Below are 17607 nucleotides of genomic sequence, written 5' to 3' on the forward strand. Positions count from 1 at the left end.
TTTTGTGAAGGTTCCATACACAGCTGAAAAACTAGTATACTCCTTTCTATTATCATTCAATTTTCTCCTGAAAATCATATCTAACTTTTATAAAATTCTGTTCATCTCTTTGACTTCTTTTTTATTATTGATTTTGTAGTTGGTTATCTAGTTTTGAGAGTGGAAAGTTTAGGTCACCCACAGGTATACTTTTGCTATCTATTTCCAATTGAAACTCATTTAACTTTTACTTTAAGAATTAAATTTAATTTTAGAATTTTGATGGGGAGTCAAGATGGCAGAGTATAGGCAGGGACTCACCCAAGCCCTCCCAAATTACCTTTGAATCAACTTTAAAATAATGCCTCAAAATGAATTCTGGAGTGGTAAAACCAGCAAAAATATAGTGTGAAAAAAATTTTCCTATCCAAAACAACTTAGAAGGTCGGTAGAAAAGGTCTGTCTCACTTGGGGGGAGTAGAATGCAGCATAGTACAGTGTATGCCTTGGCAAACCAGCAGCAGTCTTTGGGGGTGACTGAATCCTTAGTGGCTTCCAGAGCTCTCAGCTCACAGAAGAAAAGGAGATTGAACAATTGGTCAGCAGGAGATTACAGGACCCTCTGCTGGTGCTGGGATAAAACTCTGTTGTACTGCATGGTTCCTGGTTGATATCCTGGGAGAGCAAAAGGACTAGCACACTAGAGCATGCAGCCACAGGATGGGTACCCTGGTCACAGTTCCAGGGCAGAGAAGAGTGCTTGTGGTCTCTCACAGATGGAGCACAGGCTAGGAAAGCAGTGAAAGTCAAATTTTCTATTCAGCTCTTGTCTTTTCCTCAGGAATGCTTGAAAGTCTTCTATTTCATTAAATGTCCATTTTTAGCCCCTGAAGGATTGTACACAGTTTAGCTGGTTAGGTGATATTTGGTTGAAGTCCTAGCTACTTTACCTCTGGAAGATCACATTCCAAACCTCCTGATACTATACTGTGGAAGCTGCTAAATCTTGTGTTATCCTGGCTGTGGCTCTATGATATTTGAATTGTTTCTTTCTGAATGTTTGCAATATTTCCTCCTAGGTCAAGGAGGGAGTTTTCATTTGGGGATGTCTTTCAGAAGGTGATTCCTAGATTCTTTCAGTTTCTAATTTACCCTATGGTTCTAAGATTATAAGGACAATTTTCCTTGGTAATATTTTGAAATATACTGTCTAGACTCTTTTTTTTTTAAAATCAGGTTTTCACTTCCTCAACATATTTTCCAGGTTAGTTCTTTTTCCAATGAGATATTTCATATTTTCTTCTAATTTTCATTCTTTTGATTTTGTCTTATTGCTTCTCGATGTCTTGCAGAGTCATTAGCTTCCACTAGCCCAATTCTAATTTTTAAGGGATTATTTTCTTCAGTGAGCCTTTGCACCTCCTTTTCCATTTGGCCAATTCTGCTTTTTAAGGAGCTCTTCTCTTCAGTGGATTTTTGTTCCTCTTTTACCATTTGGCCAATTATGTTTAAGGTGTTGTGGGGTCCTGATTGGGGAAAAGCCATAAAATACAGTAATAAGTGAGAAGCCACAAAAACTTAAACACTGTGAAAGGTGGAAGCCCGAACATGTTGATGCAAAATTATGTTTTAGACACTGAGTTAAAACTTAAGATACTATGACCTATGAAAGCCAAAAGAATAATGTGAACTATATGTTACCAGGACAAGATCAATACACAAACTTATGTTTGGGTTTAATTCCCAAGCTCATTACTAAGTAGAAAACCAAAAATATAAGCCTATCAGTAATAATGCACTTTCTAGCTCCTCCTGTCTTTGTTTTCTACAATTACTACAGAGATTTTTGGGATTCTTTAGACAGACTGAATTGTCTGGCAGCTGCCCCAGACTGCCCCTCTTTTATAAGTATTCATAATGATTAATTAAACTACTAACTGCAATCAATATGGAGATACTTGGCCTCTTCTTTTGGTTAAAAAGAACACCCCATGGTTATGGGGAAAGTACAGGGTTCCCCAGCCAGGGGAATTCTGGACCTTACAGGTGTTGTTTTCTTCAGTATTTTTTTGTACCTCCTTTTACCAAACTGTTGGTTCTCTTTTCATAATTTTCTTGCACTACTCTCATTTTTTTTTCTCAAATTTTTCTTTACCTCTCTTATTTAATTTTTAAAATCCTTTTTGAGTTCTTTTAGGAATTTTTGTTGGGCTTATAGCCAATTCACATTTTTTCCTTTGAGGTTTTGCTTGTAGCTACTTGGATATTGTTGTCTTCTTGATTTGTGTCACAGTCATCCTTGTCACCACAATAACGTGCTATGATCAGGTTCTTTTGTTGTTGCTTGCTCATTTTACAACCTATTTCTTGACTTTTAACTTTATGTTAAAATTGGTCTCCACCCCTGAGGCATAGAAGGCATGGTCTCAAGCTGCAGGACTTTCTTGCGGCTGTTTTCAGAGCTAGCTATTGGATTCTGTAGGATTTTAGTCCTTCCAAGGTGGTATGATTTAGGGAGAGGTGTGGTCACTGCTATTCTGGCCTGTGCTTTGGATTTTATCCAGGAAGGACCTTATTCTCCTGTAGCTACCAACACTCCTTCTGGCTCTGGGACTGTGACCAGGTCTCCTACTCTCCTACAGCTGTAATTACTTATGCCCTCCTCTCTCTTGGAATTGAGACCAGAGTATCTACTTCCCAGTGAGCAACTACAAGTATTCCTCTCTGCTCTGGAACTAAAATCATGGTCCCTCTTCTCTCTGTGGTCACAAGTGCTGTCATATCTTTTAGCCCTGGGATTGTGATCCAGAATTGTGTATGGGTAATGTGACAGGGTCCCAAATCTAGTATCAGCAAAAGGTCCCTTTCAATCTCTTTCCAACCAGTTGTTTAATACTTCCACTCACACTGTTCATGGGCTGAAAGCTCCCAAAGGTGTTGCTTGGGATTTAGCTACCTCCAAAGTCTACTGCAGGCACCATGGTGTGGCTTACACAGCAATGTTTGTGCTGTGCTCTAGGCCTGACCACTATTCTATTGTAATAGCTCTTGCCTTCCAACTTCTAAGTTATCTTGCACTGGAAAACTGTTTCACCCAAACTGTTATTGTTTCTACCACTCTAGAATTCAATGTGAGGCATTATATTTAAAGCTGTTAAAGAAGGAATTTGGGAAATCTTAGCTGAGTGATTCTTTACTCCACCATCTTGGCTCCCTCCCCCTTTTGTAACTTCATAGCCAATGTAGAAAAATGACATGACTTTACAAGTATAGTATTATGTTTCTTGCCTTCTCAATGGTTGAGGAAGAACAGAATTTAAGTGAAAAAAAAAAGTTATGTCAGCAAAGAAAAAAAAGAGTTTGGCCTTTTTAGTCATTTTATTTGCATAATTCCAAATTGTTTTCCAAAATGGTCCACAGTTCTACCAACAATGTATAATTCTATATCTTTCCACAATTCCACCAACATTGAATGTTGCCATTTTTTTTTGGTCAGTTTTGCCAGTGCACACAATCAAAGGTGAAACCTCAGGATTGTTTTGATTTGCTTTTCTCTTATTATTAGTGATTTGTAGTATTTTTTCCCATGCCATTGTGAATACTTTAAGGTTTTATTTTTATTTTTTTAAATAACTATTTGTTCATATCCTGTGACCATACTGGGGAATGGCTATTAGTTTGTATGTATCTCTGTGTGCGTGTGTATCTACATCTATATCTAAACTATATGTAGAGATACATACACACACATATATAAAATGTGTGTGTGTGTGTATACACACACAGAGCATATGAATATATACATTGCCTATGAATATATACATTCATATATACATATAAATATATACATTTGCATCAAATTTCTCTGATAAAGGCTTGTTATCCAAGATATATAAACTATATTTTGGATAAGCCCTTAACAGAGAAATTTGATACCAATATGTGTATATATTCCTCATTCAGCTATTTCCCTTCTTATACTAGATGTATTAAGGTTGTCAGCACAAAACCTTTTCAGTTTCAAGTAATCAAAGTTATCTATTTTATCTTTTGCAATTCTCTTTATTTTGTTTGGTTAAGAATACCTTTCTTAACCATAGCTGTGAGAAGTATATATTTCTCCTCTAATTTTTAAAGTGTTATATAGTAGGGTCACATATCTATCTGTAATATATTGTGGAATGTTGTTCTAAGCCTAATATTTGCCAGACTGCTTTCTGGTTTCTTTAGCACTTTTAATCAAATTTGGATTTTTTCCCAGGCAAATTACGTCTTCTATTTTTATCAAACACTAGGCAGTTGATTTCTATTGTTTCTGAATTCCCCTTGTCTATTCTATTTCATTGATCTATCTCTAATTAACACCACACAGTTTTGATGACCTCTGTGTATAATATAGTTTGAAGTCTGGAAATGTCATTTCTCCTTTTCCCTTATTTCTTTTCATCATTTCACTTGATATTCTACATTTTTTGATTTTTTGACTGAATTCTGTCACTGTCTTAACAAGTTCTGTAAAGTGTCTGGTTGGTAATGTTATTGGTATGGGATTAAAATAGAAATTAATTTTGGTAGAACTGTTATTTTTATTACATTGGCACAACCTAGCCATGAGCACTGAATATTCCTCCAGATATGTTTTTTCTTTATTTCTTGAAAGAGTGCTTTGTAATTGAATTTATATGAATATATTGAGTGTATTAGAAATCTGATCCCCAGATATTTAATGCATTTTGTAATTATTTGGAGTGGGATTTTGCTTTCTATTACTACTTCTTGTATTTCATTGTTATCATGTAGAAATGGTGTTAAATTTTGAGGATTTATTTTATAGCCTGTAACTTTGCTGAAGGTATTAGTATCTTTGTTGAATCCCTGAGGAATTCCAAGTACACCATTATATATTTAGCAAACAGGAATAGTTTTGTCTTTTCTTGATCTCTTTATTCTTTAAATCCTTTCTCTGGTCTTATTGTCATTGCTTATGTTTCTAGAATTATGTCAAATAATTGTGGAGCATCCATGCTTCACTCCCACAGTTATTGGAAAAGGTTCTAATGTATCCTCATTGCATATAATGCTTGCCTTTTGTTATAAATAGATGCTATTATGATATTAAAAGAAAGTTCCTATCTACTTATGTTTTGTAGGTTGTTGTGGTGGTGGTTTTTTTTTTTAGCATAAAAGTGTTGTACTTTGTCAAAGACTTTTCTTGCATCTATTAAAATGATCATGTAGTTTTAGATTTTGTGGGTTTTGATACAATCAGTTATGTTGACTGTTTTCCTAATGTTGAACCCTCTGTAGTCAGTTTGATAAGATTTGGTTTAGAATTTTGGAGTTAAGGGTCATTAATTATATTGATCTAGAGTTTTCTTTTGATGTTTTATGTTTCCTTGGTTTAGGTATATATTTGTTTCATAAAAGCATTTTGATAGGGTGCTTTCTTTCCCAATTTTTGAGAGTAATTTGTGAAGTATGAGGACTAACTTTTCTTTTTGATTTCATAGAATTCATCAAGACCAGGAGTTTTTTCCTTTGGAGTTCATTTATAGCTAGACCTATTTCCCTTTTGAAAATTGAGTTAAGTTCTTCATCTGGTTTTCTGATAATTTGGATATTTTATATTTTTGAAGGTATTTTTCTATTTCTTTTGTGTTCTCAGTTTTGTTAGCATATATATAGTCACAGAGGTCACTTTCCCCATATTGCTAGCCTTTGTCTGACCTCAATACATCATCTCTTCTGGTTCTGCTGTGATTTCTGCTTGTTCATTTGCTCTATAACTGATTTGATTTCCTGCCTTTTAATCACAAAAACTAAGGGTTTATGAATGTTATTAGAATTTTCAAATAATTAGATTTCAGTTTTATTTTTCACTTCTATGGGATATTTTGTATGCATTTTATCTATTTTGTCTCTAATTTTTTATATCTCTCTTGCATTTATTTAGGTTTATTTGTTGATTTTGTAATTTTAAAAATGCAGATTCAGTTTATTAATCTTGCCTTTTTCTATTTTGTTAATGTATGTAAATATATGAGCATGTGTCTGAGGACTACTTTAAGGGCATCCCAGAAATGACAGTGTGTTGTTTTATCATTAATATTTTCTTTTATGTAGTTATTTTTTCTATGATTTGCTCTTTGACCCACTCATTATTTAAGATTTTATTATTAAGTCTCCATTTGGTATCTATATCTTTTGCTTGTGGTCCCTGAACCAATTTCTATTTTTATGGTCTCTAAATGATGTATTAACTATTTCTGTCTTTTTACATATGTTTGTAATATCTCTTGTGACATAGCATGCGGTCAGTTTTGGTAAAAGTTTCATGTAATGCAGATAATTATGTGTATTCTTTTGCTTTCTCATTAAGAAGATGCCATAGTCCTTTTAACTTTAGTTTCTTCAGAAATTTCTCCAGTTCCCTTTTGTTTATCTTTTGGTTCAATTTATCCCAAACTGATAAGAGTCTCCTGTCACTATTGTATTACTGTTTTTGTCTTCCTGGAGCTCAACTGTTTGTCTTAGGAATTTGTATGCTAAGTCATTTGGAACAGATAGGCTTATTATTGACATTGATTGGTTGTATATGGTTCTTCTCAATATAAAATAACTTCCTTGTTTAATTCCTTTTAATTTTTTGAATTTTTTTGCTTTGACTGATATTATGGTGGTAATTCTTGAATTTTTGGATTAACTGCATGCACAGTAAATTTTTTCCAACCTCTCAGCTTCATTTTGTATATGTTTTTATTCTTAAAATTTTTTCTCATAGGTAATAAATGGTAAGATTTAGTTTTCTTATCCAATCTGGCCCTCTTTTTTGTTTTATTGGATTGATGAATCCATTGACATTTAAAGTTATGAGTTAGGTTTTATACTTTTCTCCATCTGTCTATAAAATTATCTTTTTTCAAGTTATGAGTTTTTCTCCTCTTCTAATGCAATCATAGCATTATATTTCTTTAGTTACTGTAGTGTCTTTAGTTCTTTAACCTTTTTTAAATTGGCCCTCTTCTCTCTGGTTCTCTTCTCTTTACCCTTAATCCCTCTTCTCTTTGGTACCACTATTCCTTTAGGGTTTTGTTTCTTAATTCCTCTCTCTTACATTTATCTGGTTATACGTTTCTTTCCCCTTTTTCCATCTCATTTAGTCAGATAGATTTCCCCTTCCTCTGCTCCTTCAACTAGTCCTTTTCATTAGTTTTTTAATTTAATCTTTGTACCCCTTTTCAAAAATAATTTCTCTCACTCTTTTCATTATCCGTCTTTCTTCCTATTTACTCCATACCATGACTATCTGATTCATTACCCACATGAGGCAGCTAGATGGCACAGAGTCTTGGGCCTGGAGTCAGGAAGATCTGAATTCAAATCTGGCCTCAGACACTTACCAGCTGTGTGTCCCTGGGAAGTCACTTCACCCTGTTTGCCTCAATTCTTCATCTGTAAAATGAGCTGGGGACCACTCCAGTATCTTTGCCAGAAAAAAAATACTCAAATTGTATCGTAAAGAATCAGATACAATTGAAACGACTCAATAATAAGAACATAGTCATCTTGTCTTTCTCTTTTCTCAGTATTCTTCATACAATCAAAACTTCAAAGGCATCCATTCTAGACTGCCCTCATACATTTTAAGCATAAGTTGCTGGAATTCTAAAGTGATTGCTTTCAAGGTTATGAGAGAAAATCTTGACCAAAGCTTCTTAAGAGACAAAAAACCTTAATTTTGCAGTTTAAACACATTGCCCTGATGTCAGATGCATTGAGTGGCAAAGACTGTTCCCTAGATTTGACTTAATTTAATTTAATTTTAGCTTTGGGATCCAATTAAAACTGATTCATAAACTCTGGAGTGACCAAAAAAATATCTCTTCTCTCATTCCATCTCCAAATCTGTAAACTTATATATTGGGGAAAGTTCCCCCTTCTTTTACCTGTCTTTTGATATTGGCCACAATCAAAGGACAGAAAGAGAATTCTCCCCCTCCCCCATTAAATCACCCTTTTAAACTTTGTAGCCTAAAGGAGTCTCACCTTGCTTTTCAGTTTCCCCACTTCGCAAACACAGGTTATATCTTAAGTCCCGCAGAGGCAGATAGAACACACAGAGCCTTAGAGACCAGAAATCAAAGTTGTAGTAAAAGCTAATTTCTTTGCTTGCTTTGATTACCTTACTGCTTGCCTCTGCCATTTAAAACCACTTAATTTATTTACTTACCTGAAAATCTGACAGCAAGAATCTTCCTAGAAAAACCACATAACCCCAAAGATTTTAAAGCTAGGATTATTAACTTTAGAGATCCTCTCGTAGGGTAATTGTCCAGATTTCCCTTTTTTGAAATCTTATTCTCACAAAAAGTGGCATATTATAAGTATATTGCTTATAAGATTATATAACATAATGTTATAATAACATAATCATAATATTATAATAATATAATAACCTAGAATGCCTCTGTTGAAAGGCATGCCCAAAATGGCATATTATAAAAGCAAGCATATTTCTAGTATTTTGGGGTTAATTGGAGTTCCTGAGCTGAAGTTCAGAATATTCCCAGAAGGTCCAGAAAGACTTGGAGCTATGGGATCATGTAGCAAATCCCAAATGGTCCCTTGGCAAGATAGTGCAAAATCTAATCAAAGGTGAAATACCTATTCATCTGGCCCACAAAACGCTTATTGTTTTGATGATTTTATTATTCAATTCCTAGGAGAGTACAATAGTTATACTACTGCTTCATGGTTATTTTGATCTTGAATCTTTTTGTATGTATTCCTTTTGTGTATGAAGGAAATAAGCATTGTTATATACCTGATCTACAATGTACATTTCCTGAACAATCCTGGCAACTTTGTGTTAATAGACAAATATTCTGGGACAGATTCGAATCAGTCAGTCATTTTAAGTGCCTAATATGTATCAGACATTGTATTAACCTAGATGACAGGGATAAAAATACAAAAGCAAAAGTCTCCACCCACAAGAGCTTTTAGGGATGATAAGATACAACTTTATAGATACATTCAAAGCAGAAGAAAGTAACTGATATTAGGAAAGACCTTATACATAAAATGATACTTAATCTGCTTTTCTTAGACACAAACAACTGAGGTGCATCCCACATCTATCATACTAATATGACAGAAAAGGGAAATGAAAAACATTGGAAGGGATGTGGAAAGACTGGGACATTAATGTACTGTTAGTGGAGTTGTGAACTAGTCCAGCCATTCTGTAGAGCAACCTGGAACTATGCCCAAATGGCTATAAAACTATGCATACCTTCTGATCTAGCAACATCACTACTAGATCTATACCCTAAAGAGATGAAAGAAAAAGGACCTATGTGTACAAAAATATTTATAGCAGCTTTTTTTGTGGAGAATTAGAAATTGAGGGGATATAGATCAATTGTGGAATGACTGAAGAAGTTGTGGTATAAGATTGTAATGGCGTACTATTGTGCTCTGAGAAAAGATGAGCAGGATGCTTTTAGAAAAACCTGGAAAGAAATAGATAAACTAACGCAAAGTGAAGTGAGCAGAACCAGGAGAACACTGTACAGTGCAACAGCAATATTGTATAACAACTTGGCTATTCTCAGCAATACAAAAGTACAAGACAATTCTGAAGGTCTTATGATGAAAAATGCTGTACACTTCCAAAGATAAATTGGTGGGGTCTGAATGCATATTGAAGCATACTTAATTTTTTAAAATTTCTTTTTGGTCTGTGTTTTCTTTCATAACATAGCTAATATGGAAATATATTTTCATTACTGCACATATATAATCTATATCAAATTGCTTGCCTTCTCAGAGAGGGGAGAAAGAAGAGAGAGGGAGAAAGAATTTGCAACTCAAGGTTTTAAAAAATAAATGTTAAAATTATTTTTAAATGTAATCGAAAAAATAAAATATAAAAACTTAAAAAAACCCTATTTTACAGGTGTTTCTCTTGTAAGCAACATATTGTTGTATTCTGGTTTCTAATCCATTCTACTATTCTCTTCCATTTTGTGGATGAGTTCATTCCACTTACATTTGCAGTTATGATGGCTGTGTATTTCTCTCTTTCTATTTTCTTCTGTTTATACTTTTGTTTGTTACTCTGTCCCCTCCTCATGAGTCTGTTTTGTATCTGACCACTGCTTACTTTAATCTACCTTCTGTGAAGTTCGGATTCAGTCAAAGGGCCGCACTTGAAGACCTAGAAGGCCACATGTGGCCTTGAAGTTATAGGTTCCCCATCCTGGTCTTAGCCCCTTTTCTTCCTATTTCCTTGTCAGGTAAGATAAATTTCTGTATCGAACTGGATATATGTATATTCTTCCCTCCTTGAACCAGTTCAGATGAGAGTAAAATACAAGCATTTCTCTCTCCCCCTTTCTTTCTTCCATTGTATAAACTTGCACATCTCTTTTATGTTAGACAATTTTCCCATTCTTCCTTTCCCTCCCCTCTTCTCCCAGTGCATTCCTCTTTCCCACCCTTCCATTCTTCTTCTGAGGTCATTCCAACATAACAGACTCACACTCATTCCCTGTGTCTAAGTAGACTCTTTCTAACTTCCCTAGTGATGAAAGGATTCTTGGTAGTTACATTTATAATTTTCCCTTATGTAAATGGTTTAACTTGTTTAGTCCCTCATGTTACTCATGTTTACCTTTTCATACTACTCTTGATTCTTGTGTTTGAATGTCAAATTTTATATTCACATCCAGTCTTTTCATCAAGAATGCTTGAAAAGGCTATATTTCATTAAAATCCATTTTTTTTACCCTATAAGGTTATACTCAGTTATTCCTGGTGTTGTAATCCTAGCTCCTTTGTCTTCTATATGATATGGAATGCCATATTCCGACCTTTAAGGTGTAGCTGATAAATCTTGTATGAGTCTGACATGGTGCCATACTATTTGAATTTTTTCTTTTCAGTTTATTGCAGTTTTTTCTCTTTGACCTGAGAGCTCTGCAATTTGCCTATAATATTAATGGGAGTTTTCATTTTGGGATTTTTTTTGGGGGGGGATGTGCCTAGTGGATACTTTTAATTTCTCCTTTGCCCTCTGGTTCTAAGATATCTGAGGAACTTTCCTTTATTACTTCTTGACATTCTAGGCTCTTTTTGTAGTCATGACTTTCAGATAGACCAATAATTTTTAAATTTTCTCTCCTTGATCTATTTTCCACCTCAATTGTTTTTCCTATGAAACATTTACTATTTTCTTCTATTTTTTTCAGACTTTTTATTTTGTTTTATTATTTACTGATGTCTCATGAAATCATTGGCTTCCATTCAACTAATTCTAATTTTAAGGAACTATTTTCTTCAGTTATGTACTTCTTTTACTATTTGGCCAATTCTATTTTTAAGAAGTGATTATCTTCAACTTCTTTTGTGTCTCTTTTACCAAGTTATCAATTATTGATGGGCTTTTGCCCAATCTGTACTTTTCTTTGACACTTTGCTTGTAGATGTTTTCAAGTCAAGGTCTTCTCCTGAGTTTGTGTACTGAGCTTCTTTGTCACCATAACAGCTTTTTAATGATCTTTGTTGTTGTTATTTGCTCATTTTTTCAGCCTATTTTTGACTTTGGACTTTATGTATTGTTGGGGCACTGCTTACCTCAGGAGGTGGGGGGACTGGTCCTTTATGTCCTTCTGCTACTTTCATAGGTCAGTTTGGGGATCTGTAATTATATGGTGCTTCTAAAGTAGTGTGATCTGGGGAGGGATGTGTTCACTGCCTTTATGGTCTGTACTTTGGTCCTTACACAGATAGGAATTATGATCCAAAACTGAGTAATAGGTAATAGAGTTGCTAGATGGTTTCATTCCCTGCTCCTAGTGCTACTACAAGGGTTCCCTGGTATTCACTTCTATTGACATTTAATCCCTTGGTGATGGGCTGCTCCTTGCCACTGCTACCACTGCCACCACAGCCCAGTGCCACTTCTGCTGCTTTATTAAGCTCCTAGCCAGTCCTCACACCAGGGTTCACAGAGCTACTTTTCTAAATTACCTTGAGCTGTGACTTTTTCTTGGCTTTCCTGTTCAGAATTCATTTTGACACATTTTTTATGTTGTGAAAAAGGTTTTGGGGAAACTGAAGTGAAATAGTTAGTCTCTCTCCAGTCTTGATTCTACTCCTTGGAATTAAAGCTTCTAAGGTGTCTATTTTGAGTTTCCTTTTCTCAACCTTTACATATTTTTGCCTTGTTGTAAATCTTGCTCCCCTCCTATTTTGGGATTTTGTGGTCAACTACTAAAAGTATCTCTATGTCCTGAAAGAGATAGACAGGATAGCATTATTGTCCCATGGTAGAAACTATCTTCTTTTCCTGATCATTCAGATTATTACCATTCCATGACACTCCCCCCACCCCCGTGATAACTTAAAAAAAATTTGCCATGAAATATTTTCTCTGAGTCCATGCTCTCCCTGAAAGGTTTCTGGATGTTGGTTGCCCTAATAACCCTGATTCCTCTTAATCTGGAGCAGAATGCTTTCCATGGAGGTATAACACTCTCTCAGAGATAGTGGTCACTTTAAGTACCATGTCCCCCCAAAATTAGACCCATTATAAGATACACATTTCCCACAAAATAAGTATATCTTCTCTACCTATGGGGTTATTCTTGAGTTGGACTCCCTACCATGAGTGATTCAAAAATTCCCAGGATAGTCAATGTTGCAGGGATTGTGGAAAGACAGGCACACTAACACATTTCTGGTGGAGCTGTGAATTGGTCCAACCATTCTGCAAAGCAATTTAGAATTATATCAAGAAAATAACTAAAATATTCATACCTTTTGTTTCAGAGAACCTATTGCTAGGCATATACACTAAGAAAGTCTACTATGGAAAATAAACTTCCCTACACATAAAAATGTTTACTTCAGTGTTTTTTGTAGTATCAAATAACTGGCAACAAAGTAGATGCCCCTCTATTAGAGAATGACTAAGCCATTTTTTTGTACATGAAATGTAATGGATGTAAGAGACAATGGGGAAGCTAGGTGGCACGATGGATAGAATGCTGGCCCTAGAGTCAGGATGACCTGAGTTCAAATCCGGCCTTGGATATTTACTAGCTGTGTGACCCTGAGCAAGTCACTTAAACTTGTTTACCTCATTTTTTTTCACTGTGAAATGAATGGTAATGCTACAGAAGAGAAGGAGTTTGGTGGATCACTTAAGCTCAGGAGTTCTGAGGGGTAATAGAACTAAAACCAATTGGTTATCTGTCCTGTCTTGCACCGATATGGTGAGCTACTGGTATTTCAGGATGGGGTAGGGCATCAAGCTGCCTAAGGAAGGATAAACAAGCCCAGGTCACAAATGGAGCAGCTTCTGGGCCAATCAACAAATACATCAAGTCTATAAGTGGTCACTGCACTTTCAGCCAGGCAACATAGGGAGATATAGCATCAAAACACCAAAACAAAACAACAGTGAATATAATGAGTACAGAGAAGTATGGAAGAATTATATGAACTGATGCAATGTGAATGCAGTGCCAAGAAAACAATACACATAGTGTCTATTATATTGTAAGTGAAAACAATAATAAAACAAGAGAAACTGAATGATGCAAAATTGTAATGACCAAGGTTGGTCTCAAAGAAGGAAAGTGAGAATGTATTGCCCTAATTTGCAGAGACTATGGACTTGGAATACCAAATACGATGTCAGACTTAGTAAACAAATTGCTCAGTTTTGCTGAACTTTTTTTTTCTTTTTTAATGATTTGTTATAAAGAATGGCTCTTTAGGTATAAAGTAGAGAAATATACCAGAAAATGTAGGTAATTTTTAAAAAAAATTAACAGTTTCTAAAACAAAAAATGGAATATGTATAAACATAAATTGTATTTAAACTCATGACATAATTCTTGTAATAATAATTCAACAAAAAGTGCTAACAAATAAAACATAGATTAGAACCTTGAAAGGAGACTTACTTCTAGCAATGGATGCCAATGAGTTATCGGTTTTCTGTGATAGGTTAGCATTTCATTCCAATGATCTCGTCCAAGACCTTCAGCATCCAGTCCTGTCCTACATACTCCTATTACCTCATTGCGTCCTACCCTATGAATAATTAAGATTATGCTTTTAATTTTATTTTCAAGGAAAAATAAGTTTCCATACATCAGAAAATATGCAAATCAATTAATGAAACTAAAATTTTGCTTTAGTAAATCTAGTTTATTGTAATGGAATTGGTATATTAAAATTTAATTAACACTGAATCTGCAAACTTAAGAGATTCCAAAATGTAATATATAGTATCAGTTTTGTAATGCCAGAGAATCATTTATGTGTAATATACTATACATGAATCTTTTTACTTGTACCTGAATTACGTATACTTTCAAAAAAGTGTGAGAAATACCAGCATATAATATAGGAATCCTCAAAATTACTTACCTGGAAAAGGTACCAAGGAGTCTAATGATATAAATATAATCTGATTTCTTTTCATAGAAATAGTGTCATAATGCAAATTATATTTCCTGACTAAGAGTTGAATGGCAAACTTCTTTGTAGAAATGACTACTCATACCAAGTTTAACAAACTTATTCACTTTTGTGTGTGTGTGTGTGTGTGTGTGTGTGTGTGTGTGTGTGTGTGTAGTTATCCCTTCCACATTGGGGGGGGGTGCGGTTAGGGGTATGGTGCTCCTGCAATCTGAAAAATCCACATAAAAAATGTTGGCCCTCCCTTTGTACCAGAGAAGAATTCTGAAATTTTTGTTTTTCTTTTATGGGGTGTTCACAATAGCGTATTCCAAAATTTGGGTTAAGCATTTGGTCATAGGCTCTGTGTCATCTGCTAGCCTTTACATGTTGTCTGTGACTTCTACAAAACTCCCTCAAAATTCCCATTTAATTTTTATGCTGACCTGCAATATATTGAAACCATGATATGGTAGGCAAAGTCAAAATAGGGAAAGGGATAGCTGTAAATATAGGTGTATGTATGTGTACACTGTGTAGAATCTAGCTTTATATAGAATATAATCGATCAGTCAGATAAAGTCATACAGGGTCATACTCATCTTATGCAATTTTATTTAATACAATAAAACATCACAGTAAACATATGTATGTATATGTGGGAGGATCAGGAGAAAAGGAAGGCATCCTAAACGGGGAAACACCATGAACAAAGGTTCAGAGATACCAGCCCTTTCTGGGAACAGTAAGTAGGCCAATTTTTCTGGATTGGAGGAGGGTTTGTGTAGGAGAATAGTGAAAGATAAGTTATGTTAGATTATAAAGGACCTCGAATGCTTGATCAAGAAGTATGTGCTTAATTGGTAAGTAATGGGGTAGATTTTTGAACACATATGATATGAAAAATGGCATTAAGATCAGTTTGGAAGTTTGTAGAATGAATTAAATCTATCCTTATCTCCACTACTTTTTGTTTCTTATCATCATAGAGGACTTATTGCGAATAGATCATTTTACAGTAGGAAAAAAATTAATTCCAGTGTAAGTAACTTGCCCCAACGTATATTAACTAGCTTCTAGCCTAGAGCTTTTCCCACTAGCCTACACTGCTTAGAATTACTTCCATTAGTTTTTTCTTTAAGTTTTAAATGTATGGATATGTGTCTAATATTTTACTTAATCTGCTGACAATTGAAAGCATTATGATAATCGAAAATGAACTTAAAAATCCAGATACCTGTAGCCTAAAATCTAATAATGCTGTTTTGAAAAGACTGTTTACACAGGAAGAGATACCTACCTATCATAATCCATGACAGCAATTAAGAGGCTGACCTGGTCCACATTCTCAGGAGGAATATCGAAAATGATCGCTTCATTATAAATTGGATTTAAAGTATTTTTTTTGATAGTTGTTTTTCTTTTTTTCAATCTACGACCCTCACACATCAATGACACTTTCACATATGGATCTGAAAGTAAAAAATAAAACATTTTTGTAAAGCTGTGAGAATATAGAATCCTAATCAAATTGTAGCTCAAAGCTACAAACATAATCTAATATTTACTATAAGAGAAGAATGTTCTTCATGGAATACTTAGAATTTCTATTCTTTTTGCTTATGAGAGACATGGTAGAGCAAATAAAGGGTCACTATGAATCAGGAAGACCTGAACTTGAATCTGGTCTCTAACACATAATAGTCGCATACCATGGGTAATGACTGAATAACAACAACAACAACAAAAATAGGTAACATACATTTAAGTTTCAATGCTTCAGGCAACATCTTAATAGTATAAGTTACAGCCCAGTTACTAGCTGAATTGTTAGAGGGAATTTATACTGAGTCCTCCTCAGTGAAGAATGTATAAGTCAGACCAGGAAAAATATTGTGTGGCGGGACTGATATTAAAGTTTTAATTGTAGAAATCATAGCAGGTTGGGATAATTTATTTTATGATATATTTAACATAAATAATTTATCAGGATCAAATGATCCTAGAGTTAATTTGATCTGGCTACTTTTGATAAAAAGGAAGAATATTTGTTTTCACCCAAGAAATGTACCTTATAGCTGCTTTATTTTTTTCCTCTTTAGAAAATTTTGATTTCTGCAGGAACAGATTTTGATCCAATAGGATGTTAAAAAATATCAATAATTATGTGAGATTAGTATTCTTTAATTTGTTGTTCCATTTGTCTTTTGTTTTCAAAGAGAACCAATTATTTAATTCTCACTACAATAATGAAAGCTCAACTGCAGATACATTTGGTACCAATCTCTCTGTAGGACCAACTCCTGTATATAGGGAAAGGGGGAGAGATGGAGACAAAAGGGGGAGAACAGTAGGAAAGGAGAGAGGGGAGAAAGACTGAGATAAGAGACTTTGGAAAATGCAGACATGGAGAAAAAACCAGCTCCTTGACATGTCCCTGATTTCCAGCTTGTCTCTCTAGAAACTTTGGGGAATTTCCCTTTGGGTAAGACCAAGGACTCTCTCTTTGATGAAATATTTCATCTTGTTCCCATCTATCCACTCTCTGTATTTTCTGGCATATTATAATCTATATATTTTCTCCAATTTCTGTTTGCTATATGTTTGGATGAATGGATTTATTTGTTGTTCACCATTTGTCATGTTCTTTTTTATGACCAGTGTTGGTGTAACCAGGAAGGAGGCAACATGATGGGTATAAGTTTTGGGGAACTCTCTCCCTCTAAGGGATAGTAACTAGGAAAGCAGCTTCATAGTGAAACTATGTACCCCTAAATCAGTAACATTTAGGGGAACAGATATTCTCATATGCTATCCTTTCTGGGACTAGAAAACACAGGGAATTTAGTCTTGAGGTGCTCTGGGGTTTGCATGCCCAGCTATCATATTGGCTCTCTTCTGCCCCTCAGAGGCAATCTAGATCTCAGATTATAGCTATCTATACATCATCATTAGTTGTATGTTTATATGTCTAGACCACCCATTTTATATGAATAGCATATTCCTTATATGTGGAGCTCATCCAGGTACACGTGCCACATCATGGCAGCAAGGTAACTCTGGTTCTCTACGGCCACACCAATAATATGAAAGCTTTGGAAAATCATAACAAGCCAGAATTCAGTGATGAAGCACATCTATAAATGCAGG

At 34.7% G+C, this 17607-nt stretch overlaps 1 protein-coding gene across 1 annotated transcript in view; it reads right to left on the reverse strand.

Moving 5' to 3' along the window:
- Positions 1–17607, reverse strand: part of SYT10 (synaptotagmin 10) — a 133548-nt gene that overhangs the window by 14346 nt on the left and 101595 nt on the right. Inside the window, exons 5-6 of the mRNA XM_020973671.2 lie at positions 15758–15929; positions 13959–14088 (exon numbers count right to left, since the gene is read on the reverse strand). Of these exons, the coding sequence (XP_020829330.1) occupies positions 13959–14088; positions 15758–15929 (302 nt within the window). The remainder of the gene's footprint in view (positions 1–13958; positions 14089–15757; positions 15930–17607) is intronic.

This window comes from Phascolarctos cinereus, unplaced genomic scaffold (assembly GCF_003287225.1).
Source record: "Phascolarctos cinereus isolate Bilbo 61053 unplaced genomic scaffold, phaCin_HiC Scaffold_1;HRSCAF=81, whole genome shotgun sequence".
NCBI classification, from domain to species: Eukaryota; Metazoa; Chordata; class Mammalia; order Diprotodontia; family Phascolarctidae; genus Phascolarctos; species Phascolarctos cinereus.